Source organism: Desarmillaria tabescens (genome assembly GCF_030435595.1).
Source record: "Desarmillaria tabescens strain CCBAS 213 chromosome Unknown EV420scaffold_46, whole genome shotgun sequence".
Taxonomy (NCBI): Eukaryota; Fungi; Basidiomycota; class Agaricomycetes; order Agaricales; family Physalacriaceae; genus Desarmillaria; species Desarmillaria tabescens.
Genome location: NW_026848345.1, coordinates 104,436 through 130,110, shown reverse-complemented (window position 1 = coordinate 130,110; position 25,675 = coordinate 104,436). Strand labels below are relative to the sequence as shown.

Below are 25,675 nucleotides of genomic sequence, written 5' to 3'. Positions count from 1 at the left end.
TCAGCCTACATCGACCAAAGGTAAGCTCAAAGCGCAGTCCCAACTCCCTGCACCTTCTGTGCACATCTTGATTGGTAAAATTTTGCAATCCCGTAATGCACAATTCTTAGCACAGATATATTACTGGAACATGTCCGACCAGAAAACAAGTAGTTACGAGAGGAAATGAGTACATTACGAGAAAAATACAAATCGTAGCATCTTCTTCAAATTCATTCTTGAAAAACATTACTGACTTCCCAACTCCTTCAGCTCAACGCTGAACGATGGGTTCTTCTTCAACTCCTCAACAAGGTTATCAAACTTGGGAGAGACACCCGCCCCGATCTTGCTTAGAGCCGCGACAGCTCGTAATGCGCTTCTTTGCAGCTCCGCCGCGCGCTCGAGATCCTGCTTGACAGTGTCCTTGGTGACAGTCGCGCCTTTCATCGTCTTCTCGAGAGGAGGTGCTGCTTCATCGAGCCTCTGCGAGACAGCTGCAGGAGCTACTTGTGCAAGCCTGAAGAGCATCATATGCGAAATGACCTTGATCTCATCTGATTCGTCCGTGAGACCTGGGATGACTCGGCCAAGGAATTCATGGAGGTCGATCTTTGTAAGACAGGTGTCCAACTGAGAGAGACGATTAGTCACGAGTATATCATTGGCGGTAAGATGGCGTACCAATGTATACATCGTCTCGTATGCTGTTTTACGGGTCTCGAGACCGTCATCGACTTTGTGTGTCCAAGGACCCATTTGTACTGTCCGGACAAGCTGTGGGTTAAGGGTGGTCTCCTTGTAAAGACTAGATAGAAGTGCAGACAGATGGTCCCGGACGAGGTGTGGTTTAGTACGAGCAGCCGAGTTGAGGGCAGACAGGGCAATACGCCGGACGGTCTGGGCAACAATTTAATATTGATAACACTGGTAAAAAGTAAGCGCTTACTAGATCTTGGTCTAGCATAAGCGATAAGAAGTCAACCAAGTAGGGTGATAGCAGCTCATCGTAGCTAGCTGGTGAATCTGCAAAGGTGTAGCGTATAGCAGACACGACCGTCGCACGTGTAGCAGGATTTTCGTCCTGAATCCGAGCCTGCCATTAAAGCCGTCACATCAAAAAAAACATTCACGACGCAGATTAAAGATCGCACATGAAGCTGAGGCAAATATCGCGATGGATGCGTGATCGCCAATTTACCAAGACAGGCTGCTGCGACATTTCGCGTCGTCTCTTCGGAGTTTTCCGAGTTCTCGAAGAGAGGCACCCATAGCAGGTCCGAGACGCTTTCTAGCTGACTTTGAGAACTATGCGTGACCACCTCTTTCAGCGCATGAAGCGATAGCAGTCGCTTCTTCGGATCACTTTCAACCATCTTGATGATGGCCGGCAAGAAGAGATGCAGGTTGCCAATGGCGATGTTGCCTTAAAGATCTGCTTAGTAGGCTTCCACAATTTGTTGTGTAGGTGACTCACCAGCAGCGAAGGCCGCAGCCGCCCGAAGGTCCTCCTGATCCGAGGAGAAGAGTTCAATCGCGTGGCTGAAGATTTCGGTTTGCGGAGACATATCACTAACAATAAGATGAGTCTTGGAAGTGTAACATAGAACTGAAGGACGCACATGAACCGACCAAGTTCTCCTAAGATAAGCAAGCTCAAAACCACCAGAGATGGTTTTGCCTTGGAGGTTTGCTTTGCGACAGAAGTTTCAGTACACCAATGTTGCCCGGAAAAGACACCGACTGACTTTCAAATGCTTTGAATATTCGGCGATGACCCCAGCAGCAATACCATGTTGACTCTTGACAACTTGTGCCACGCACTTGGCGACATTAGAAGGAGATGTCTCTGCCTTTGGCGCCTTCTCCACCTTTAGGACTAGGTTGGGCACGACATGGGTGGCAATCTGGTTGTCAGCCTGCACCAGCGTGGAATAGAAGTTCAGAAGTGAATCGAGCGCTGCACCAGAAACTAGTGGCGAATACGAGATAAGGTAGATCTCGGATAAAAGGGTCTTCTCGATCTCTGGGAAAGACGTCGCAGGGGTTAGCTGAAGTAGAATGGAAAGTGTGTTGAGCGCTTGCGACAGAAGGGAATATCGGCAGTGGAGATGTAGCTCTTGATTTGACTTATCAGAGAAGGGGCGAGACCTGGAGGTATGCCGCCGGTGTAGCTGAAAAGAATTACTTCAGGGCAGGAAGCCCAAATTTAAATATGAACGTACCTTTTGACCAGAACATCCAAAGCTGTAAATAGTTCAGTCTTTCCAGACCGCCCGCTCTTCCTCAGCAGACCAATCAACCATTCCTAGACAACCATTCACCCAGTTGTCACCAACGCTGACTTCTCTTGCCACCTTGATGATGACCTTAACGCCGCCTTCTGTCTTTCCCGTTGTCCGGCAAATGGCTTCCCATTCCTTCTGGTCCTTGTTCTGAACCACGGACGTCGGCGCATATCCACAGATCAGCGATACAAGTCCTCGGCACAGGCACGAACTTCAGCGTCAGTATCGTGGCTGGTCAGTCCGTTTGACGGCCTTCGATGTACAAAGGTTCGGTCCAGTCCGCACCTTTGACAGGCTTTAGAGAGCTTGAGGAGCGAGGAAAACACGCGAAATGTTTCAGATGATACGCGGGGATGTCTTTCTCCCAAAAGCTTGAGAAGAACAGGTGTCACTGATGGCAGAGAACCAGAGAAGGTGGCCGGGGAATGCGTTCCAAAAAATAGCGCAAGGAAAGACAGGCATGTGAGGTGTAGGGTAGCCGTAGAACTAGTAAGGGACTGCGAGAGGACTGATTTTGAGGTCGTTATGATGAGCGGAACTTGGCTAGACAAGGAACCGGGTAGAACGTCAAGAAGGGAATGTAATAGGCCGAATCCAGCTTGAAGAGTGGCGGCGGGTGTCTTGGGGGACTTGATCTGATTCAAGAGAGCCTTCGAAAGCGACGGAACCTGGGCTTTCAGAAGCATGTATGGGCCCTCCTCTACATCCATAATTTCTGCGTCTCGCTTTCGCTTCCCGCGAGCAGGCTGTGTCTTCCTTGCTGAAACCTCCATAGACAGCAGTCTGGTTGAGAAGAATAACATAAGTGGCCCAGACTTCAAGCTTCACAGTATCTTCTCGGTCTCCAAACCGTGAAATCAAGACCGGAGAGACATCTTTGTAGATGGATGTCAAGAGTTCGGGACGAGTAGTGATCAAAGCAGACAGAAGCTTGGTGGAAGACCGCCGAATCTTATAAGACTGATCCTCATCATCCTCATATCTATAGGCAATCAGTCAAGTGCCGAAAGATGGGCTTAGAACTCACTCGTCACCAGCAGTCTTCATCTTCGTCATCCTCGTCAGGATCAGCCATGTCTTCGTCCTCGTCATCCTCGGCAGTAATTCGGGTCGTAGTTTGATGTACTGAGTGCCAATCTGAATGAAACGAGCTCAAATAAGGCGTGGCCTCATTGGGACACCGCAGAACGATCGCTTCCAAGGCCTGATACTGCATTATATTGATTGTAGAAAGGATATGTTTTCATAGAACCCACCTGCAAACACCCTTCCCGTAATTCGTCGTCATCCCTTTGCACTGCCTTTCAAAATCCCGCCCACGATGTCATTGAGCACGGGCGCGATTTGCAATGGAGAATGCCGTGCGACAGCCGCGACCAATTGAACAGTGGTCTTTTGCTTCTCGATGTTAGCATCGGGGACGAGGTGAGTATATACGTTCGTCTGGAGTAGCTCAGTGAACAGTTGTGGTTGGGATAGCGGGATGAATTGAGACAGCGTGATGATTGCTCGCTTGCGAACGACAGGACGTGTATGTACCAAGAGTGGCGCAATGACCCTTAGTGGCTGAGCATCGGCCGTTGCACTTGTCAGATGCGACGGAAACCTGACGATGAGAATGGACAGAATGGACAGAGTTTCCACCAATGTTTCGGATGGCGTGCTCGTCTGAGAAAAGTATTAGCTATGCTACAAAATTGGTAAAAGACACACATTCTGTATCTGCCCTAATAGCTTTGGCGCCAGCTTGGAACAAGCAGTGACGGCGACCTTTCCATCGGACGGAAGTTCCGCAGTGATGGTCTTGAGGGCCAATGCTGAGATATCTCTGAGTTCATCATCCTTACCCCCGGAGAACTCGATAAGCTTGTCGACGACGTTTTCTAGCTGTGGCTCCCGGATAATCTTGATCAGTTGGCCCAAACTGAAACACTATTAGAGCATTTCTTGGCAAATCGATGTACATACCATTTTACGGCTTGGTTCTTGACTTCAGATATCTTATCTTCGACAAGGGCAAGCACCTGGTTGAGGACTTTGGTCTCCATCTGTTCATCTCCCGAAAAGCTGCTTGGATCTTGCCTGATTTCCGTCATGAGATCATTTAGACCCATGAACCTGCATTCGAGATAAGAAACGCGCTGCATCACCCAGCTGTTCTCCGATTGCTTACCGGAAATCCTGGTCAGGCGACTGCATCTGCAGAACAAGTGAACAAAAGCGAATCTTCCAAGCAGGCAACACCGACTTTTTCGATAAGACTGTTCATAAGATATGTTTTCGTCATTTTCGTAACTTTTCAAAGGACAGGATAAGAAAGATGAAGACAGTTTGGAGGCAGTCCGGAAAAGAACAAGGAAGGGAAAGGAGAGAGGGAAATCACGTGGTCATATTGCCAGTCATTTAGGACGCGTTGTTTGGCGTTGCTTGTACTCAGCCTTTGGACCAGACGCGCCGGCCTCTCAAGGTGCGAGTATGAGTCAACACTGGCAATATATATATTCGAAAATAAAGATGAATATGCCAGGACATAAGTGAGTTTATATGGAGAATCCATCATTCATCCAGCCTTCTGCCAGCCTAGTAGGTCGATATTCCTCCTGTAAGGCTCTTCCTTTGACCCTAACTTCAAAACCACTTCATTTCCCCATCCATACCCATCTTTCCGTTTCAGAATCGCTTTAGCCCAAATTTAATCCATATCGTCCGCTGTGTAGTCGGCAGCGTAGCGAACAGCTGGTACTGAGGATCGAGTCCTTGCCGTCCGGCCTCACCGACGTCTTCCACAAATGTCCACTCTGCACTGGAGCTGTGCACCCCCTGTCCTCGCACACGAGCTGCCGTCTTCCGGGTATATTGCTTGTTCTGCGAATATCCACCAGAACTTGATAGAGACGCTGCTGATCCAGGTCCCACAGATAACCCAAGCGAAATGTTCGATTCCTTCCCAAAGACGACCTCCGTGGACTGTCCCTCGTCATCCTTTGGATGTATATCTTTGATTCGCAAAGGAAATGACCGTCCTTCGACATCACCGTCGTAACCAAACTCAACGCGAATCACTGCAGATTCAAATCGCGCCTTCACCGTAGAATCTGGACCAAATCCTACACCAAATGAGACTTTTCCGGGGTCTGCGTCGGGACCTTGTATCAGCGTCATGTTAAAGTACGAGTCTCCCTCGTTCGCACGTCCAATCTCTAAGCCATGGTCATCGTTGTCTGTCGGGACGAAGTAACAGTTATACTCCGGGTCATGGAAGGACCTTCGTTTGTGAGGCCAGTTCATCCATCGGTGTTGATAAGGTCTGTCCAGATGTCGGCCCTCGCATCGGACGCCATGAATAGGTAGACTAGAAGTGCTACGAAGACTTATCGCTGACTGGTGGAACATGAGTTCTTTGTGTAAGAGAAATACTTGGTAAAAAAAAACATACGTCGCTTGGCAAAGGTGTTATTTGGACAGCAGTGGCCGCGCTATCGGAGAGCGACTCTTCGTCCATTTCTTCCGGCTCGGCAGTTACTATTACACTGGACGTGAAGGTTAGCCTCATTGTTCATATGTAGCAAAAACTGCGCACCTCAGGATGGCTGTAGTATTAGGCGGTGGGACTTCTTGTTTGTCATCTTGTTTTATTGGGACGAAGGGTCGCAGCCAATTCTGAAGATATATGTGAGAGCTAGCAAAGATTAAAAATTATTATCTCACTTCAAACTCGGCAGAGTCTACAGCACCGTGCCTTTCCGCCAGCTGTTTATTCTCACAAAACACCATAGTCTGAGGACAATGATTCTAATATTTCATCAGTTAATTAACTCCAGCGTCATTACAAAAGGGACATACCGTCTCAATACACAATTCTTGGGCAATGTCCGGATGTTGTACACAATCAACTTTAGAAAACTTCATATGGTCGTATGAGGGTAAACCGGAAATGTACAGAAGCACGAGAGTCATGGCTTGGGTGTAGTGGTCATGACCGTCGTAGAAGACACTGGCCGAAACGACGTTTTCCGATATCTAAGGGCAATCTCATTTGCGGCAGTACGAGAGGACGCAGAGTTCCTACCTACCTGAGCATTGAACTCCTCGAGCGATGTAATTTCCGAAACGCGCTCCTATAGTTGACATTCATGAGTACGACTATGAAGGAAAAAATAGTCCTTACACTGTGACAGTTGCGCACGTCAGCGTTCCGAATGGTAGCGAGATGAGTGCATATCGACTCTTCTTCCGGTTCCTGTTCATCCTCGGCTTCTTCATCATTAACATCCCCTGATTCCTCATCACCAGCGTCTTCTGGTTCTTCATCACCAACATTCTCTGCATCTTTATCACCAAGATCCTCTGTTGCTGCTTCCTCCTTCACGAGGTTTCCTTCTGGTGGCGGTTGGGAGTCTTCTTCGTCGGCATGTTCTTCTGGTGCATCTTGAGAATCCTCACTTTCAGGCGTATCCTCCTGCCCTTCTTCTTCTTCACCATTCTCCGACTCACCCTGTTCCTCTCCTCCAGACAGATAATCTTCGACATTGATCGGCGCGGAATCCGCGATACTGAAAGAAGGATTTCAGTTAGATATCGGGGACAGGCGGAAATAGCTTACGCGCTCGCTGCAAGGCAATCATCCAACCAGTTCTATAACGTAACTGATGAGTCGATCGCTTTAGGTAAGAAAATGGCCACCCACTGTAAATGTCGCGCCTTGAATCACATCAGTAAGTTTAGAAAACAGTCGTCCATCTCGGAACATCCACATCACTGGTCTCTACGGAGATGCCTTGACATGAGTATTTGCGAATGATGCTTCTAAGAACGTATATCTCACAAAACGAAGCCACATTAGTTCGCGCAGGATCTCCGCCGAATCTGACTAAAGAACCCTTAACGATGGACCGGAGTAAAAATAGAGGTACCTACTTCCTCTGCGTCACAATCCACGCGAAGAAAGTGCACATCCTTGAATTTTGAAGACTTGACCGCTCGCTTGAAGCAAAATGACATTCCATGCGGCGTGTTGGTGGAATGCAACCCGACAACGACGTGTTTGTGTTGGCTGATCTTCAAAACCGTCAATGCACATCATCGTGGAAGCAAGGGAACCAGAAACTAACGAATTCTTCAAACTGTGGACCTGTCCAAGAGGATATGTCCAGCACTGGGTCCTAAAAACGTGTTGAGTCAAAGTGGCAATCGTATAATGCCCGTACACACCTTGCCCCGTGCTCTAGACACGGCCATATCTATGGGAGGCAGGGCAAGTCCTTTCGGAACACCTTTCTCAAGGTGCGGAGATAATCTGGATTAAAGAGAAAGGTCAATCATGATGGAATCAAAAATGCGTTTCACTCACTGAGAAAGCATGAGGTAGGTCTTTAGCCAACCCTATAGAAGTCATCGATCAGATGAATACCGCGTTCGCGCTGTGATGAGACCCACGAACTTCCAGCTCTCCACTATCATGGCCGCCCTCCACACACCCGAATCGTTCCCCGTTTCTGAATACTTGAATAGTAGGATACTGTGCTCGTGTTAACATACGTTTCTCAATGGTAAGAACCAATTACATACACATTCTATCCCCACTTCTTTCTGGGCGTCGTACTAATGGAAAAACTTCAGGAAACGATTGCAAAATAAGGAAGAGGAAACCCACATCCCAGTCGTTAACGTCGCATAGCACTCCTCCGAAAATCAGTCCTTTTAGTGTTGCAAGTCCAGAGACATATTCGAAGGTGGGCCTCATCAAATGGCAGTAGTAGCACCAGTTCGTGAAAAACAGAACGACAACATCCTTATGTTTCGAAATCTGCAAAATCTTGTCAGTGCTAAAATCAACTAGGGGAGCACAGACACCAACAAGATCATTGAAGTCCTTCTTTCTGTCAAGGTGTACCACAGCAGACATGAGGGCAAAGGGAAGAACAGCTTGGACCGTGATGTTGTTCGGTGCCGGCTCTAGGTATGTTTCCCACCTTGTCACAATTAGCAACGGATATATATAAGTAAAACAAAATGAAGTATGTACCTTCTGACTGGATCCTCCAATGATTGGCGCGCAGGGGGAGATATCTATCAACGGGGTAACCCATCATGCCCGCCCGGTCTCTGCCATCAAAGCAGGCACGCGCCATATTAGTCCGAAAGGTTCATGAACGCTGCTCCATCCTGTACCCCAAGAACGGGCGGATGGGCGGTACCACTAGATATCAGGTGCAGACGCTGTTTCCCCCCCATCGAGGTTCAATGATGCTAGTATTGTGGAGAATAGGCCTTAACATTTTGTCTGGGTCGTGTCAGGTTCGATCTGTATCGGGAAACTGTTTCAGCTCCGGAAGGTTCTGATGCGAACAGATGTGGCGTGTCATAATACTTCAGCCCTGGATTAAGGTGCAGTGTGTAATCACGGAATCCAAATAAGCCATACGGCCACCGTGTAATCGCTTCGCTCCCTCCTCGAAAACTAGCCCATCTCGGATGGCGTGCGTGACGCATATCGATGGTGCTCAAGAGCTTCGGAAATTGGTCTGTGAACAAAGCATGGAGGGATCTTCTGCTGAACGTGCTAGCAGATCTCGGCTCAACAGCGTACTGTTGTATTCTTCCACCAGCCATGGTGCTCGCATTGCAAGAAAATGGGGCCGATATTCGACGCGACCGCCAGTTTGGATGAGTATAAGGAGGTCAAGTTTTACGAGTTTGACCTAGATGAACAGGAGGTAAGAACCATATACGTCATCCAGAATCGGCTTACCTAGTAATATAAGGACGTTATGGAAGAAATGGATATCAAGACTGTTCGTATACAAGTTCTTCAAGGATGCGAAGTCTGATTGGCGTCACAGTTTCCGAGAATCCTCGTCTTTCGCCAAGGTGAGAAGATAGCCGCAACCGGACCCCGCGAGCTAGAAGCCTTCAAGGTAGGCACATTAACACTATTGGAGTATAACCTTCTGACATTTATCGACAGACTTGGCTTTCATCGGCGATGACACGTCAGGAGATTGTTAATACGCCAATTGAGTGCGTTCGTTCACTGAAAGCATTGGCATTTATTAATTTTCAGTCAACAGTGAGGGAACCACTTGTACCGGAAGGTATGAAGATCGGAGAAGAAATCTCGCCACTTTGCTGGGGGGAAGCAAACCATTCCTAGACACGGAAAGTGGTTGCGTGTTCCAACCAACACCAGAATCCAACGGTCTACAGATCGGAAGAGCCAACCAGGGCACTTCCTACTTTTTAATCACCATGTGGAATTCCGAAAACGAGGATCCCAACAAGATATTCTTCGGCCTACATTTCATGCCTGATCCTATACACAAAGCTCGCTTCGAATCGGCGAGATTCTGGGTCACATTTGGTCGCGATGACGGGGACGAAGAGCATTTGCCACTAAACGTCCTCGAGCTCGCCCCGACGAGTGCTGCAGACACCATTACCGCCTCTCCAGACTCAGATGTAATGGGGTCAACTGAGTTTGATAACTCGAGCATTTGGTCAGGCGAGGAGGCCATCCGACGAGGGACGCCGACGGATATTCGTGGGCAAGGCCTGCATAGCCCTACGGCCGTATGGAGTTTTGTTGAGGGAACGAGTCGAGGTCTTGACGCCAGCTACACACTTTCAGTCGTACTACCGACAACGACAAGAGTTTGGATGAAATTCTGGGCCAAAGCGGTATTGATTCGTGGGGATACAATACCGCTTGACCTGCGTCACAAGATGACACTAAAGACGGGCACAATGGAGGAGCCGTACCAGAGAATCTTGGATCTGAGCGTCGCCATGGAAAGAGCTGAACCAAAAAGTTAGGATTGAATTCAAGTGCTCCGGATTGGGTTCCTTAGTACTTGCCGATACTTGTATGTAACATCATGTGGACCAGTGATTCATTTGCTCCATGCTGCGGAGAGCTCGGTGTTTGAAAAGATCGCAGTTCGTTGTGAACGACAAAAAGTCCTCGGGCCGTACTTAATCCTGGCTTGCCGGCCCGACTCCTGCCGTCTCCATTTCGCGGATCCAATCGAGAAGTCGGGTTGGTGGACTTCGGTTCTTCACTAGACGCGGGATGAAAATGGTAAGGCTTACCCTGATTGTATTAGCTATATTTTCCTTGACTAGAAACGACTCTCCCTGCAAGGTAAAGTCGTCTCAAACACTTACGTTGCTATCGCCTGGCTAAATATACAAACATGGATACGGTGGACTGGAAATACATGATCTATAAGCACAAAGAGTAGCGGGAGTATTCCGTCCAGATTATGGGTATTAGTTGAGTATAGAATCAGAGAAAGTCAAGAAAGTCACGTAAATGGTTGTAAGGGGTGAAGCTGCTACATATGTTTCCCTATCCCATACACGTATTCATAGTCTGTGCGCTGACGTTTCCTCGGCGGCATTGCAGTAGTTTCAAAGCTCAGGGTGGCCCAAGTAGGAAGGTCATGGTCCTCTGCAGAATTTATATCGGGCTCCAATGTTCCGGCGCGACTTGCATCGGCGGGGGGAAGATCCACTGCGATGCTATTCCTCCGCGATGCGGCTAAGGGAATGCGAGGGCCTGGAGACTCGTCTCTGCCTTGTTTGCGCATCTGACGAGGTTTTGGTTGGCCTGTCGTATTCAGCGGGATCTTTCTAGGTCGGGCCGCGTCTAACAAGAGGTTATCAGGTACCGTAACTAAAAGCAGAAGACGGCAACCCACCTCACAGTCACCAACGAGGAACCACGCATCGCTTTCGGTAAATCTACATCAAGCAATTATTAATCCATGGAAAAACTCAAGAAGTTGACTGAACAAACCAACTCCAAGTTGACTGCCCAACTCGACAAAGCACGCTAATCTTTCTTCCCGTTTCAAAGACTTGGACATTAAAGTCTCCGCTCCGTCATTAAAAGATGACATAACGCGGCGTGTATCTGCTCGGACCGAAAACCGAGATTTTTTGAATCACCGGTATCAAATATTGCCTTCGCAACCGAGCGAAAGGTGTCGGTTGTCGAAGGAGGTAGCTGTTCCCATTGTCGTTTTAAGACGTTAGGCGGAGAGCTGGACTCTGTATCGAAAAGAAAAAGATACATCGCATACGCTGCAGTGCTGTTAAAGGAGTCAGTGGCTCAATACTTTCCGTGTCTCTTGTCACTCACTGAACGAAACCAGGTATCGTAGACACCTGCAGCCGTTCCTTGCCAGAACTCTTGGGTATATATGAATACCTGCACGAGTGATTAAACATACTGTAAAGGATAAGTAAGTTGAAACCAGCAGAAGATTTAACGTCTCCTCACCTAGTACTATGGGAAGGCAAAAATGCCACAGGAATTTGCTGACTCGCTTGGCGGGTATAAATAAGGCTATGCTTGTATGTTATATACAAGGAATAAAAAACACACGCACGGTAGCTCTAATCAGGTGGGCTTGTGGGCGCTTATTGACATGTTAAGGCCACATCAGGACACCTGTCAACAATGGTCCGCTATCGCAGCCCTTTGTCGCCTTTTTGAGACCGAGTAGAGCATGCTCGCGCATGCGCTCGTTACCTCCGTCCATGCCCAAACATAGCTATGTCAACAATTCGTCTAAATCGCGGCTACGGACCTCAAAATACACGCCAAGACCATAATATTACACCCGGTCAGATTACACAAATTCATTAATGATTTAGATCTATGCACCGTCATTACCTAGTTTCGAAGTTAGCTCCGCGACCCTGAAACTCACAAAGACTAAAACATACCTGATTCCTTCGTCCAATCGTCGTGCCGCCGAATATCCGCCTCAGTGACGGTCGGCCGCACAGTAGCCAATGACCTTAAAAAGTCATTCAACCTCAATGGAGGCTCCAATAGCTCCTCGGAATCAATGTCTGACCACGTTTTCTCAACAGCATCAGAATCTCCGGGTGAACAAGGCGTCCATTTGGAAAGCTCGCCAGAGTCGGGGTCAGCAGCCCGCTTAAAGTGTGTAGCCGATATCACTTTTCGGACGGGCTGCATGAGAGCATCGCGCACGACGATCGCTATATCGGAACCGGAGTAGCCCTCGGTCTTATCTGCTAATTGCCGGTAGTCTTTCGCCGTCAACTCGCAAGGCGTTGAACCTACGTGCAGCTGGAACATATGCCGCCGTGCTTCAGGACCGGGGAGGGGTATATATATCCGCTTCTCGAATCGCCGTTTGATGGCATTGTCCAGTTGCCATGGAATGTTTGTCGCGCCTAGCACCAGCACACCCGTATCATCATGCCCAACACCATTCATCTGCACCAGAAACTCGGTCTTTATGCGCCTCGAACCCTCCGATTCGCCCTCGTTACGCGACCCCGCCAAAGAATCTATTTCATCAATGAAGATAATTGATGGTTTGGATTCACGCGCCAGTTCGAACAACTGTTTCACCAGCCTGTAGACATGGAACAATGAGTGGCGAGCCGGGTGACATGAATACGTATACTCACCTCTCAGAGTCACCTTGCCACTTGCTGACCAAATCACTAGAGCTAACGCTGTAGAACGTGCTTTTGGCTTCCGTAGCAACGGCCTTTGCGAGGTAAGACTTTCCCGTCCCTGGTGGTCCGTATAGCAGTATACCTTTCCATGGTGTACGCTTTCCGGTAAATAGATGAGGGAACTTGATTGGCAAGATGACGGCCTCCTTGAGCGAAGCCTTAGCGCCTTCAAGGCCTGCAACATCGTCCCACTTGACATTCGGCTTCTCGGATAGAATCGCGCTCGCTAGCCCTGCTCGCAGTTTCTTGGTCTCGGGATCCTGGTCATCGTCCTCGCCATCTTTCCTAAAGTGCATACAATAAGTTCATGGTCGAAGAAATCGTTGGCAACTCACTTCTTTCCTGCCCCACCAATACCAGCGCCAGACCCATTCACGCCTACTGCATTTCTCGAACGTGATTCATTCTGGGACGTCAAATGTTGCTTGAGAGTCTCGGCACGAGCTAGATATTCCTTGATCTTGGTCTTAATCAGTTGCTTTGACTTTTCGTTTTTCTCATCTTAATACGAGAGATGTCAGCAGTTCCCTGTACAAGATAGCACCTGAACGCACACTTCAAAGCAAGCATGAAATAATCCAAAGAATTCGAATATTGCTTGTATGCTTCATTATAGTTCTGCTTTACATCTTCGTCGATAGCTTTTTGAACAATTTCGATAGCACGCTGGGAGGATGTCAGTGCTACCCTAAGAGAACAAAAACGTCGACGCACGTCTAGACTATTCGCGTTAGCCATCGTAGAGGGTATAAATTCGAGGTATTTGAATGGTCGTGACGGCAGGAGGCAGGTTATATGTGGCTTTGTTATGATCCGAAGCTTCCGGAAAAAAGATAAGGCCATATCGCATCTTATCTTTGCGTACTTTGTTCCCCCTTATTATGTTTCTTTGTTCATCAGGTCTTTGTCACTAGTGCGTCAGGAGTAATGAATTCTCATGCATGCATGGCCTGTGCCACTTTGGTGTCACAGCATCTTCCCTGTGGTTCTACTGATTGGCGATGGGTTGCCAGCTGTTGCACACGTGTCCGACCTCAAGGACCCGCTGTGGGACCGACGACTGGCCTGCATCTGTATAACTGAGGAACTATCTAGAATGGATTAACATTCTCGGTCTTCCTTGACACAAATAATGAGACAAGACGAATGTCAAATGAACCAGGTTTCCTTTCTTCTTTTGGCAATAAACACCATTACGCTGTTGTTCTTTTTGTGGCAAGGTGATGTTACGTTAGCGCCATCTCTGAACAATGGAGCCTTGCTGTGAAACGATATATAAACGGGCCCCTGTCCAACAGCACCCCCTCATCAACTATCTGTTCCCCCTCCACCCGAGTTCTTACTTAACCCCACCGTCCCCCCTCCCCCCTATATTTTATCCTTGTAATATTGTGCAATATGACGCCTCATGCACAAGCACGCCGTCACACACGCAAGCAGCACAATTCAGACGAGCCCATTACCCAGAAACTCCGAGCTGTTACACCGGAGGAACTCGATGCCTGGAGCAGTGGCTCTGACAGCGAGTACGACCCAAATGAGCCGCAGCCCTCCGACCTACCTGGCCATACATGTTCCAAGTTAGTGGCGTTACGATCCTCCGCCATCATTTTTATTGACGGATCTTTCCAGGCTGGCGATCGGGTGTGGATCAGAACAGCTGGTGGCAACTGGCATCCGGGCAAAGTGTCCGGTCAGACAACACGGAAAGGTCAAACGCGGGAGGTCGGTCAGATTAGCCACTATTGTTTCATCTCTTCTGACTACGTGTTCATCAATCAGAAAGAGGGACTGTTCTATCCGGTGGTATTCAATGAAAAGCTACGGAAATATTTTGCACCGCTGAATGGTGAAATCAAGCCCAACAATCGGCATATTCGAAGTTTGCTAGCCGATGCGGGTTGGTTGTAATCGTCGGGGCTTGTCCTTGATATATGATACCATATCAATATGCTTTCCCTTTGTATTAATTGTGTATGCCAGTGGGGTTTCAATGGAACAATATCAATACATATTCTAGAAATTGAAATACTGTTTTCGAGAGTGCATAAATACGCCAAGTCAATCATCCTCTTCTCTTCGCCGTAACACCTCCCAGCTAGGGAGATCAAAGTACGAAGGCAGCTCATCCCACAGCAGCCACCTCGCTGTCAAGAAGCTGTTTCTCCCATCAGCAATGCAATGCTCACAGAGCCTCGTCGACAGATCCGTCCAATTTACCATGAATCGGAATGGTGTCGGTATCACTGACTCGCCGAAGAACTTTTCCCATATCCTCAACGACAACAGCCTTCCTTCATCGCACTTGGGCTCCGTAACACACCTCCCTGCCCCCTTCCCTAGTATGAACTCGAGTAACCTGCCTCGTACAGCCTGCACGAGCTTATCCCTCGCGCGAATACATTTCCGCTTTGTGTCCCAGTCCAATTCCACATGGCTGCCGTCATATGACGGAAGACCGTCAAGAAGGCCGTCAAGACCGATCGCCCATGAGTACGCCATAGCCGAAGGCAGCAAAATCTGGTGATTCGTTTCTTGCGCGAGGTTAATAATTGCTATCGTTCGACCTCTGAATTTTTGAATGGTGTCATTATCTGCACGTCTATCCCACTCGTCAATGGTCGTGGGAAAGATACGTTGGAGATGTTCCACCGCCGTTTTCTGTAGTGTCCGGGCTTGGTATTTGGTGCTCAGGCGCAGGATGCCTGCGATGACAGCAAAGGGGGTTTCTCGGGTTGGGTCATAGTACCTGTACTTGACGACAACACTAAGTCATAGGCCAAAAACGAATTAATGGCCACATACGAAGAATCATGTATAGCTTTCAAAAAGTGGTACCAATCCACGGCCGAATCGTCCACTTTAATTACTCTGCAGCCACTAATCACCGTTTCCGACGTGGGATCGGGGTTGCCCTGCAGAATCATCTGGAGCAGAACTGGAGAGTGGTATACGAGAATGCCGCGGGTGATGCGAAATATAGTGGATTCCGCTTTGAGGATGATATCGCCATCCTCCAACCAGAACTCCCGGGAGCGTCGCACAGAGCCAGAGTCCATGGTATGTTGTAGGAAGGTATCCGCACGACGTGAACGTGATCAAGGGTGGTTGAGTGGCGGTTCAGTCAACTAGTTACAGATGGAACTGGTTCGATTTCTTCCAACAGGATCCTGATGCGTGCTTAACGAGGCTTCATGACTTTTTTTGCAATTGAGTTACGAAGAAAAATCTTGATTGCCGACGCATCTTTCTGGTAGGAGGTAATTCCCGGCCGGCGGCATGTCTAACTTCATGCTATCTATCCATCTATCTATCTTAGTCTAGTTTCTATTACCTAGATTCCAGCACACCAATGAGGCTGTACTAAGGATGAGGGCGCTAATCAGCTCAGATGTATTTAATTGAGCGAGGACCGCGTACATGGGAGGCAGTTCTCACGCGGTTACCAACAATACGGGAGTAGAGCATTCTAGGCTCATGTCACGACAGCGAATTCCCTTGCCTGCTTATTTATCCAGACATACAATTCTACATTCCTTCTGACAACACCGATTCCGGATGTTTTTCTCTTGTTGAATGTATCACTGAGGGAAGACGAGTGAAAGCTAAGTTTTGGCAGTTCGAGTTATTTCCATCTGTTCGCTACTGGATGAAACACAGAAACCACCTCCCGCCTCTTGTACAGTCAGGTGGGAATCTTAAGGAACAGAACCTTCGTATGAGACAGATGGTTGAGGTCATCAATGATAAACCCACTGCTGGAGTTGTCATCAGAGGAATTCTCCGAGGCAAAGGTGTGTAGGGACGTGACATCATTGAGGTGTGATCAAGAGGAACTTGAGTCGTATTTTCCTGTTTTATGAGATTTGAATCAGCCTCTATCAATGCGAAGAAGAAAGATTTTTCGAAAGTGCCATTGCGGTGTGGAATGGGGTGAACAAATTGTATACGGGTAGCATCAGCCGCTCATTATTCAAGTTAAACTGTTCTGGCACCCTTTCAGTGTAAAATGGGGCGCCGGATGGGGATACGCCCTGGTTATGCAGTGGTTCAGAACGCAGAGAGGGCTTGAGTCTCCGTTCCCACGTCGTGAAAAGTTGATTGCAAAGATATAAATCGCATCATCTTTTTTATATATATAATCTACCTTTGACTTTACGGTCCAGAAGCACACACATCTCATCACTGAGGAGAAAACCAAGTTGAGAACATTGTCACCGATATCTTGATGATGACCTTTCTCTCTGAGTATAAAAATGTGAAAGTTCTCAAAACAAATAGACCTCCCAAGTAACTTCCGTACCAATGTGCAGACGGCCATGATTATCCTTCGAGCTTGATACGCTCTCCAGCAGCATCTGATGTCGCATGATATCAACTAGGGCTTGGCCAATTGCTGGAACCGACACAGAATCATCGATGATGGTCTCCACCCAGTTCAAGTCGCTGAAGTACTTCCAAAATTTGAGCAAGCGTTGCTTAAGAATATTTAGGCTCCCCACTATTTGTATAATAGTCCTTCATAGTAGAAAGTGTTGAGATAAGCGGTAATTCTCCAGCCGCTCACCCGGATATAGCAGAGAACCCTCGCAAACAAGCGAGGGTTGTCTTCATTCGACTACCTATTTATCTACTCACCGTGTACACTCATAGAAGCAACAGGATGTAATAAATGAGTTCTTGCCTGACTAACCCTGACAACCGATGATCCCGACGTCAACTGCGCTGTGATGCGCGACACTTGAAACTCCAACAGAAAGACCAACAAGACCGTCGATTAGAGCTCCTCGGGATCCAAAGCTGGGAATTTACCGCGAAGCACCTGAGTTTTACGGCTTGGTATCAAGATCGCTCCAAACATTGCCGCACTCTCCCTTAATCGACGGAAACGGCCCCGAAATGACGTCAGTATGCGGAAAGCCTTCGCTAAATCCATTGGTTTGTGCTGATCTCCAAGCTGCACAGCATCTTTACCGCACAAACGAGGTTGATGGGCATCTCCAGCCGTTTCAAAACATCTGTAAGTATCTATCTGCACCTCTTTCGAAAGGTGAGAAGGATAGAGTAGATTGTCGCATGTCAGGATGGAATGCAGTTAGTCCGCCCAATGATATAGAAGATGAAGTACGCTCGTGCAATTTCATAGATTCAATGGTGTCAGATGTAGAAGGAGCAACCCCTGGTATTGGTGAGTCCTCGGAGGTTAGATGGATTATTCTGCCAGAGAACACGAATTTCTCAAGGAGATGAAGTAGAGGGACCATGCTCCGTATTCTTCCTTGGGGACGATCACTTGGACCCTAACAATTTTGACAATATCTGTAATATGACCGTCTTCCTTGGACGAGAAAGGTATGAGCATAGTGATCATAAATAGTCAGGAAAAGTATGCGTACGTGTCCACTTTGCATCGTTGGAAAACTGGAAAACTGGATTGATTGGCCATCTCCGCTAATACAGCTCAGGTAAATAGAAGTAAACTACTCCTACCAACCTCGATGGCTCGTTGTGAGAAGTAATGACAATCGTAGCAACATTATCTACTAGTGCATGAGTCCGAAATGACAGCGAATATGCGCATTCCCTCTGAATCCTTCCGACTGCCGTAATCCTTCGTCGCAGACCAGCTGCGCCTCACTGACATCAGCTGCAGATGATGTCGACCCGGGATAACGAGGGTCAAGAAATGTGGCTGTCACGCTGCAATGGCTTTACAGAGTGATAAATGCCAATGGAGGTTGCAAGGATACATGAAATGAGAGGAAATGAACTGGGGAGATCCGCGAAATTGTCAGCTCCTTGAACGATATCACTAGCAACTTCGAGGGTAAGGTGATCTCCTCAAAGCCAAAGGAGAGTGATATCTTCCTTGACAAGGGCAAGGGACTCGTGCTATTGACGGTTCAGTCGCAAGAAATTCCGGGCCGAGATCCGAGCTGAGATAACCGGCAGAGGGGTTCATCACATAGTATACCCAAATAGGATATCCAGTTTCCAAATATGTCATCGAGGACCCCATGGGGTCTAGTTTGGTTCCGTACCACCATGTTGTCCTACTCTTTTCGCCTGGCAGTACGACGACCCACTTTCTCCTCTTATTTTCATAGCTCTGCTATAATTTGGGCAACCAAGAAGTCGATAAAGCAATTCAAACTCGCAGATATTGGTGAAGGGATCACAGAATGTGAGGTCATCAAATGGTTGGTGATGTTCCGCCCGAAATGCGAAGGCGATATCTGTTCTAACTTACCAGTTTAATTTTATAGGAGCGTTGAACCAAAGTCCACCGTACAAGCCTTCGATGCACTCTGCGAAGTACAAAGCGACAAAGCCAGTGTAGAGATCACCAGCCCGTTCGACGGTGTCGTTACCCAACTTTTGGTTCAGGAAGGAGAAATTGCGAAAGTGGGCACTGGGTTGTGTTTGATAGAAGTGGAAGAAGAGGCAGATTCCCAGGACACCGCCAAGGAGGAAGCGCCGGTGCAGCTCGCGGCGGAATCGTCTTCAGAGTCGCGTCAGGAGAAGGAGACCCCTGTGACGCGACGACCACACCCATTGGATCCAGGCCATTCTGCACCAAAGGCTGACAATGTTTTGGCCACTCCCTCTGTTCGACATTTCGCCCGGAAGAACGGTGTCGAACTAGCTCAGGTTTCTCCGGGCAGTGGACGAGACGGCAGAATCGAGAAACAGGACATTGAGCGATATCTCTCAAGAAAGACTCTTACATCATCACATCAAACCGTAACTGATCAGGATGTTGTTGTGGAACTTGGTCGTACTCGATATGGCATGTGGAAAGCTATGGTGAAGGTAAATAGAACATTTACTTCCCAACAATACACTAACATTCTCGACAGAGTCTGGAAATTCCACATTTTGGATACTCAACAACTCTCGATCTTACAGCTCTATACCATCTTTTACCTACGCTAAACGCGCATATACCTGAGCATTATAAACCTTCGTCGTCTTCACCACCGCCACCACTGGCGGTCTCTCCTTCGGCAGTCTCTCCAGCACCCTCTCCCCCCCAAGTTGCATCTTCTCAGCAATATACCCGCCTGACGTACCTTCCCATCCTTCTCAAGACCCTGTCCAAGTCTATGCTCGAATGGCCACTTTTCCGTTCATCCATAACGCCCGGAACATCTGACCTAGGCGCGAAGCCCACATTAACAGTGCGCCCGCATGCTGACATTAGCATTGCTCTTTCCACTCCAACGGGTTTATACACACCTACAGTGCAAAGTGTCGACACGTATACCATGTATGGCCTCGCGTCATCTCTTAAGCATCTCTCCCATTTAGGTAGACAAGTTCCGTGTGGGCTTACTCCCAATGAGATGCCCAAACGAGGTGGAACAGTGACTGTTTCCAATGTTGGAGCCATTGGAGCCGGGGACTTTGCCGCGCCAGTTCTTGTACCTGGAGGTGGCGTTGCGATCGTCGCTATCGGGAGAGCTAAATGGGTCTGGGATGTGGAGGTTGGAAACGGAAAAGGAGAAAAGAGGCTGAAAGTTGGGATAAGCTGGAGCGCTGACCATCGTGTTGTTGAGGGCGCCGAGTTAGCCGCATTCGTGGAATGCTGGAGAGGATATGTGGAAGTTCCGGAAAGGCTGATCGCTGATTCAGTGTGAGGTGTGTAGCATAGTTTCCCAATTCTCTTCGATGTAAAATGCACTTATGACCTGTATCAATATTCAAATCCACGTTGCAACGCATCACGATCTCGGAGAAGTAGGTGCCACTTGTTCAGAAACTTTATGCTGCAGCCTGGCATCTTATTTTCTGCTCAGCATCAACATTCAACGTCTTGTTGGCTGTCACTATCACCTTCTGTTCCCCCAAACAGACAAAAGCCGGTACTTGTTATTGGTTGTGCTAAAAGTTCTTTAATATGGACGCCTGCTGGTGTGCCTCGCGATGATGACGAAACGTGGGATACCGCATGTTATCCTCCTGGACATGAGTTTTACACCAGGCACCACACTTTGCCCCCTTCAACACTCTCGCCGCAGATCGCTGCACCCAGACGCCTCAGCGTTTAATTTTTGCCCATAAGGCAAAAGTTGGGAAACTGTGAAACGACCTAGAGCGAACAGGCCGTCATATAAATTCATCCCTCAGCGCATAAAGGAGTTTTGTATTCCGTCTCTACGATGAACGCCGCCGATATCGATAAGCTGCATTTTGTCAATCCTTCTCTGGAGGCTCTACGACTGTAATTTTCTTTGACGCTATAGTGTCACGCTCTTTTTAACTGCCTCCGATGTTCAATAGATCCCTGCAGTACCGTGCGTTCAAGCTGTATCATGGCACCGCAGATTTTGCCACAGTTTCTCCGGGCATCCAGACCGCATTTCGAGAGGTTGCAGAGGACATAGCAGAGAACGTTACCCAGGCGATGGCTCCTGATGAGAGGGAAAGACTGTCTCCAGCGGCTTGGGATCAACTGATCAAAGAACATATAAGAAGGAAGTTCAATTTTCACTACAAGAACGGCGTCTTGGATCGCATAACTTCAAAGAAAGGTGGGAAAGAGTACTTTGCCCAGGATCGTGGATCTGGTGATTTTATTGCCGTGGTAGAGTGAGTGCCGATTTCATGTCCAGATGTTAGGACGCTAATTGGTATCAGATATGGGGAGTGATGTCGGCTAAGCTATCCTCGGTTGGGAACAGCGTTAGATCTCAATTCATAATACACGGTCTCCTTCACTGCACGTAGAGCCTCGTAATGATATTAAACACCTAATAAATATTCCAGCATGGAAACGGGTTGAAGCCTTTAGAGAGAGGTATAGCATCGGCTAAGATGAAATTTCGAACTAAGAAGATTTTGAAGCGACGAAAAATGGAAGGTGTCTACTGAGCATTTCCCCGACTGCGTAATCTTCGCGGTGAGATCGCACCTATAACCGTACGCATGAGATGTGTCATGCCTCAAGGCTTCAGTGCCTGCTGTCTGGAACGTTGCGTCGCATATCAGGAGCCCTGAGTGATGCAAGCGAGTGCCGTGGGAGCTACCCGTGACTCCAGCGCGAGGCATATCTCAGACAACACCTGGGAGGAGAGGCAAGACAGTTGTATGAAGACGGCGTCTGGGTGCAGACGAAGTATCCAAGCATTCGTATTTCTTGCATTGAAGATGAGTAGCTCTTCTAGTGATACTGCCCGCGACGATCTGATAAGGTAAAGATGTATTTCTAGCCACGTCCTGATATTCGTATACTAAGTGTCCCCCGTTCTCTTATTACAAGGTCCTTCACATACAGGGCTCTCAGTCTATGTTTTCCGACGACAGAAGGGGATCTTGGTGGGGAGCAACTGGCGATAGTGCATACCGCATTGCAGGAGCTGGCAGAGAAGATAGTGAATCAAAGAGATAAATGGATGCCGCCAGAGTCGTTTCAGGGAGAGTTTCCTATGGATCCGATAATTATCCGCTACGCAAAGCGGAGGTTTGGGTCGTTCATTTTCAACCTCGAGGAAACGAGTCGGTTACCATACATAGTTCCAAGGAACAGCCGCGGTTGGGTTCGGCGGCGATAGGCTCAGGGTGAGTCTACCGTTGTACTTCTGCCATCCTTTTCTTACTCTTGTAACGGATGCAGCAGGGTTTTAGAGTTTTGGAGGCTGTAGGATGGTCAATAGAATCCTAGGGCTTGATCTCAAACTGACGGAGTGTTCTTGTAAGATACCCGAGTATCATCCAAGAAGTCGCAGCATGTAACCAAGCTATGCCATCTGAAGAAGGCACGGAGCCTGTGAGGTTAATTCGCCTGCTGAAGCGTATTGATATTGCTTCATGCACCCGGGATTTAAAGAACATATCAGGTTGCATCGCGTCAGATAAGAACCCATTGAATATGGTTAATTTAGAAGGACCTTGGTGTTTCATGCTCGATTATGTTGTGGAAGGAAGATGTCCTCGATATCGCGGAGTGTCGTAGACACGCTTCAGAGCTTGGCCTCTGGAGTCAAATTTTAATGTTTTAATCGCCAAGATGCCCAGTCGAAAGAGTAGAGCGCCTTATATAGAGAAAGAGCCTAGATTTTCTTTTTCCTCTTTTAAAAAGACAGAAGTCGTTCCGTTAGATGTAGGCCCAGAGATGCAGATATCTCTCACACAGTGAACATTGAACAAGGACTCGGAGTTGTCAGACACCCTTAAAACGCAGCACAGAGAACGCGCAGCAGCCCTGACCTCGAACGTCAATTCTACGGTCTGAGAAGTTGTCGTTCTTGCTGTTCTTCGTATAAAGAGCAATGGGGGAGATGTTGTGGACGTCCGAGTCATCGTTAGGAACGGAAGAAGCCGAAAGCCAAAGTAACGGTTTGCCGGATCTCGGCAACTGGGGCGCTATTCTTCTTGCCTTCCAACTATGTCGGCCTTCAGCAAGTCGACATTTTATCTTACGACATACTACATCGGACCCATCCGGAAAAACTTGTTCCTTGTCTGATCTTCGTTAAACGTCTTCCTCAAGTTTAGGCTCGTTCCGTGAAAAGCTTCCTACAAGATTGAATGCATATCAGGCAGACATATGAATACAGATACAACAGCAGCTGCGTATTAGGGGATACAGGGAAGCGTCCAGCATTATTATACATACAACTATACACAAGTAAGTATATCAATGCTCCCTAGATAAAGCGAGGCAATTGTACGGCTGCAGATCGCTATCCGGTATCGTAATTCCTAGCAGGAATCCGTTCCTCTCAATTGCCATGTCTCGATACGTCTCCCACCGATAGTATCCCATGTCCCGAGTGCGCACAAAGTCTTGTAGGCTCATAACCTCGATCTGAGGGCCAAGAACAATGGTATAATCGATGAATGTCAAAATGGAGTGGTTTGGCACAGATGGATGGGCGTCGCTGTAGGCCTTCCGCATAGCATCGACAACCTCTTTTCCACCCAATGCACGATAAACCTCGCTTTGGCCAACGATGATAAACCATTCATCCTCACAAGGTGACATGACGCGGGGGTATCCTTCTATCATGCGAATCAATGATCCCACGCTGACAATGTATTGCAGGAGGGGTCAGCCCACCTTGAAATTGCCGACGTAGTTCAAGGCACTGCTTTCGATGTCCATCTTTCCATCCCGACTTGGCACATTCACGAGAGCAGTAATAAGCATACTGGCAGCCGGAACATCGCATGTCGCGTACTCTGGATGTGTTCCCTTGTTGTCTGGTCATGCACTGTCAAGCCGTCAGCAGAACCAAATCATGAATTGGGATAGACTGAACATACGTTATCGCTCATACAACTTGTCGCCCCACCACGGACCATAAAATACATTGGTCTCAGATCCCACAAGTGGTTCACCTTGTCTTTCAACCTCATCCAGGCATCTTTCACAATTCCTTGGAGTTTTGCGGCATCTTGTATCGCTTCCGCCCTCCTCAATGAAGTACGAGCGCGGTGCAATACGCTCCTGTAAACGGCGAACAGGGTAATCGTATCCAGGATTCCCACGGTCAAGGACTCCAAGGATTCCTGGTGCTCGCGTGCGATATACGGCTGTGATTTCACGATGGCCTGCAAGATCCCTTTGTCCAGGGCATCCGAAACCCATGTAAACCCATACCTGAGGTTCTTCTTCAGGTACATAACGGACAGGAACATGGCCCGTCGGGCTAGGGGCAAATTGAAAGATTCAAGATTGCGTGCCCGGGTTAATCGTCCCATGACAAATGTCACCCATGCGACCGATTGCTTCGAAAAAAATTGAAGACGTAGTTTTTCATCGTTTCCTGAGCAGAAAAGTAGGGTTTCTAAGCGGGCGATGAGATCGGAATACGGAATTTGGGGTTTCTCGGCGAGCTCGATCAACCGTTGGACTGTGCCGAGCGCGAGGTTAGCAGGTGCTTCCGATGTCAAGACACGGGAAACATCGATCTGCCAGCCCTGGCCTATCTGATCGACGGCAGCAGAGATAGTGGTGATGGTTCTTGAAGTAGATATCAGGATGTCCGAGTCATAATCCACCGAAGCTGCAATGAGGGACATTTTGAATATGCAACTAACCAAGCGAGGAACAGCGGCCAACCATGGCAACACCTCTGGTATTTGGACAAAGAGATAGACCAGCTTAGCCGACTTTAGCAAAGCTTCGTGGTCGTCGACAGTTGTTTCAGCGAGGTCTAAATGGTACTGGGTGATGAAGAAGGATATCCATGGACAAATGGAATGCCAGAGTGGGACGAAAAGGGTGGCCGAATTGATGAGATCATTCTCGAGACCGTAAATCAAGGAATCAAAGCAAATGAGCATCATCTGAACGGATGCTTCGTTCCGCGTAGGCACGTTTGAGAGATGTTGTTTGACAAGGGGAAAAACCTGAGCTAGCAGCTGGTTTTTTCCTATTGACCTGGTGACAAGCTCTTTCATCGCGGGTATTGAACCATTTCGTGCCGCTCGTTTCAACGACGCGATGTTCATGTCCTGTGGAGAGGTTTTGAGTCGTGATTAGAGAAAAAAACATTTCACATACACATAGGTTCCCAGATTCATTTTGCATGATGTCGCAAGACAAAGGAACGTCCCGTCAGTCTCATTTATCAACAATATGCCGTCAGGGTGGATGATCAAAAGTTCGAGAATGATGATCGAAAAACCAGGGTGTGCGTACTTTGAATTTCCGACGTCCTCGCACCTGGTCTGTTCTCCGAACACAGCCACTTGCTCCGGACCCGCCGGCTTAACCCGTTCCCGTGCAATTCTGTCATCCGCTTTGGGACGTTTGAAAAGCAACTTGGGGACGTTTATGGGATGAGGTTCGGGACATTGGAGGGAAATGGTGGGGACGTTTGGGGGTAGGGTTCGGGACATTGAAGGATTAGTTCAGGATGTTTGAAAAGGCAACTTGGGGACGTTCATGGGATGAA

The 25,675-nt window shown here is 48.1% G+C and overlaps 9 protein-coding genes across 9 annotated transcripts; 3 read left to right on the top strand and 6 right to left on the bottom strand.

The window, feature by feature from the left end:
* Positions 1–228: 228 nt before the first annotated feature.
* On the bottom strand, positions 229–4,554 carry EV420DRAFT_1622472 (armadillo-type protein; the record flags this gene model as incomplete). The annotated part of the gene is given in 20 exon segments (XM_060475812.1): positions 229–612; positions 664–879; positions 929–1,075; positions 1,134–1,405; positions 1,457–1,551; positions 1,602–1,672; positions 1,728–2,130; positions 2,205–2,260; positions 2,283–2,414; positions 2,480–2,498; positions 2,531–2,572; positions 2,592–2,940; positions 2,972–3,242; positions 3,394–3,471; positions 3,524–3,568; positions 3,588–3,935; positions 3,981–4,191; positions 4,236–4,385; positions 4,441–4,466; positions 4,516–4,554. 20 exon segments carry the CDS (start codon positions 4,552–4,554, stop codon positions 229–231), a joined length of 3,354 nt encoding a protein of 1,117 aa, XP_060325893.1.
* A 92-nt stretch (positions 4,555–4,646) lies between these two features.
* Positions 4,647–7,604, bottom strand: EV420DRAFT_893322 (uncharacterized protein). Its single transcript, XM_060483904.1, has 13 exons — positions 7,479–7,604; positions 7,379–7,429; positions 7,185–7,325; positions 7,093–7,137; positions 6,955–7,032; positions 6,871–6,902; positions 6,436–6,820; positions 6,341–6,385; positions 6,111–6,287; positions 5,976–6,059; positions 5,848–5,927; positions 5,704–5,797; positions 4,647–5,648 (listed from the first exon to the last, which is right to left on the bottom strand). Exons 1-13 carry the CDS (start codon positions 7,503–7,505, stop codon positions 4,938–4,940), a joined length of 1,950 nt encoding a protein of 649 aa, XP_060325892.1. The 5' UTR covers positions 7,506–7,604; the 3' UTR covers positions 4,647–4,937.
* Positions 7,605–8,457: 853 nt separating this feature from the next.
* On the top strand, positions 8,458–10,198 carry EV420DRAFT_893043 (uncharacterized protein). Its single transcript, XM_060483903.1, has 6 exons — positions 8,458–8,789; positions 8,837–8,983; positions 9,032–9,061; positions 9,110–9,184; positions 9,235–9,287; positions 9,338–10,198. Exons 1-6 carry the CDS (start codon positions 8,742–8,744, stop codon positions 10,077–10,079), a joined length of 1,095 nt encoding a protein of 364 aa, XP_060325891.1. The 5' UTR covers positions 8,458–8,741; the 3' UTR covers positions 10,080–10,198.
* Positions 10,199–10,600: 402 nt separating this feature from the next.
* EV420DRAFT_1647975 (uncharacterized protein) lies at positions 10,601–11,498 on the bottom strand (the record flags this gene model as incomplete). The annotated part of the gene is made up of 4 exons (XM_060478098.1): positions 10,601–10,914; positions 10,972–11,009; positions 11,192–11,359; positions 11,410–11,498. The coding sequence occupies 4 exons, from the start codon at positions 11,496–11,498 to the stop codon at positions 10,601–10,603; spliced, it is 609 nt and encodes a 202-aa protein (XP_060325890.1).
* A 431-nt stretch (positions 11,499–11,929) lies between these two features.
* EV420DRAFT_1622471 (P-loop containing nucleoside triphosphate hydrolase protein) lies at positions 11,930–13,508 on the bottom strand (the record flags this gene model as incomplete). The annotated part of the gene is made up of 6 exons (XM_060475811.1): positions 11,930–11,946; positions 12,000–12,664; positions 12,720–13,055; positions 13,106–13,271; positions 13,325–13,436; positions 13,485–13,508. The coding sequence occupies 6 exons, from the start codon at positions 13,506–13,508 to the stop codon at positions 11,930–11,932; spliced, it is 1,320 nt and encodes a 439-aa protein (XP_060325889.1).
* Positions 13,509–13,989: 481 nt separating this feature from the next.
* Positions 13,990–14,800, top strand: EV420DRAFT_1569852 (uncharacterized protein). Its single transcript, XM_060474240.1, has 2 exons — positions 13,990–14,495; positions 14,553–14,800. The coding sequence occupies exons 1-2, from the start codon at positions 14,169–14,171 to the stop codon at positions 14,679–14,681; spliced, it is 456 nt and encodes a 151-aa protein (XP_060325888.1). The 5' UTR covers positions 13,990–14,168; the 3' UTR covers positions 14,682–14,800.
* Positions 14,797–16,009, bottom strand: EV420DRAFT_893396 (uncharacterized protein). Its single transcript, XM_060483906.1, has 2 exons — positions 15,576–16,009; positions 14,797–15,519 (listed from the first exon to the last, which is right to left on the bottom strand). The coding sequence occupies exons 1-2, from the start codon at positions 15,827–15,829 to the stop codon at positions 14,832–14,834; spliced, it is 942 nt and encodes a 313-aa protein (XP_060325887.1). The 5' UTR covers positions 15,830–16,009; the 3' UTR covers positions 14,797–14,831.
* Positions 16,010–18,815: 2,806 nt separating this feature from the next.
* Positions 18,816–20,410, top strand: EV420DRAFT_1622470 (CoA-dependent acyltransferase; the record flags this gene model as incomplete). Its single annotated transcript, XM_060475810.1, has 3 exons — positions 18,816–18,970; positions 19,037–19,583; positions 19,631–20,410. The coding sequence occupies 3 exons, from the start codon at positions 18,816–18,818 to the stop codon at positions 20,408–20,410; spliced, it is 1,482 nt and encodes a 493-aa protein (XP_060325886.1).
* Positions 20,411–23,138: 2,728 nt separating this feature from the next.
* EV420DRAFT_892865 (uncharacterized protein) lies at positions 23,139–25,396 on the bottom strand. Its single transcript, XM_060483902.1, has 3 exons — positions 24,039–25,396; positions 23,833–23,986; positions 23,139–23,774 (listed from the first exon to the last, which is right to left on the bottom strand). Exons 1-3 carry the CDS (start codon positions 25,227–25,229, stop codon positions 23,410–23,412), a joined length of 1,710 nt encoding a protein of 569 aa, XP_060325885.1. The 5' UTR covers positions 25,230–25,396; the 3' UTR covers positions 23,139–23,409.
* Positions 25,397–25,675: the final 279 nt, after the last annotated feature.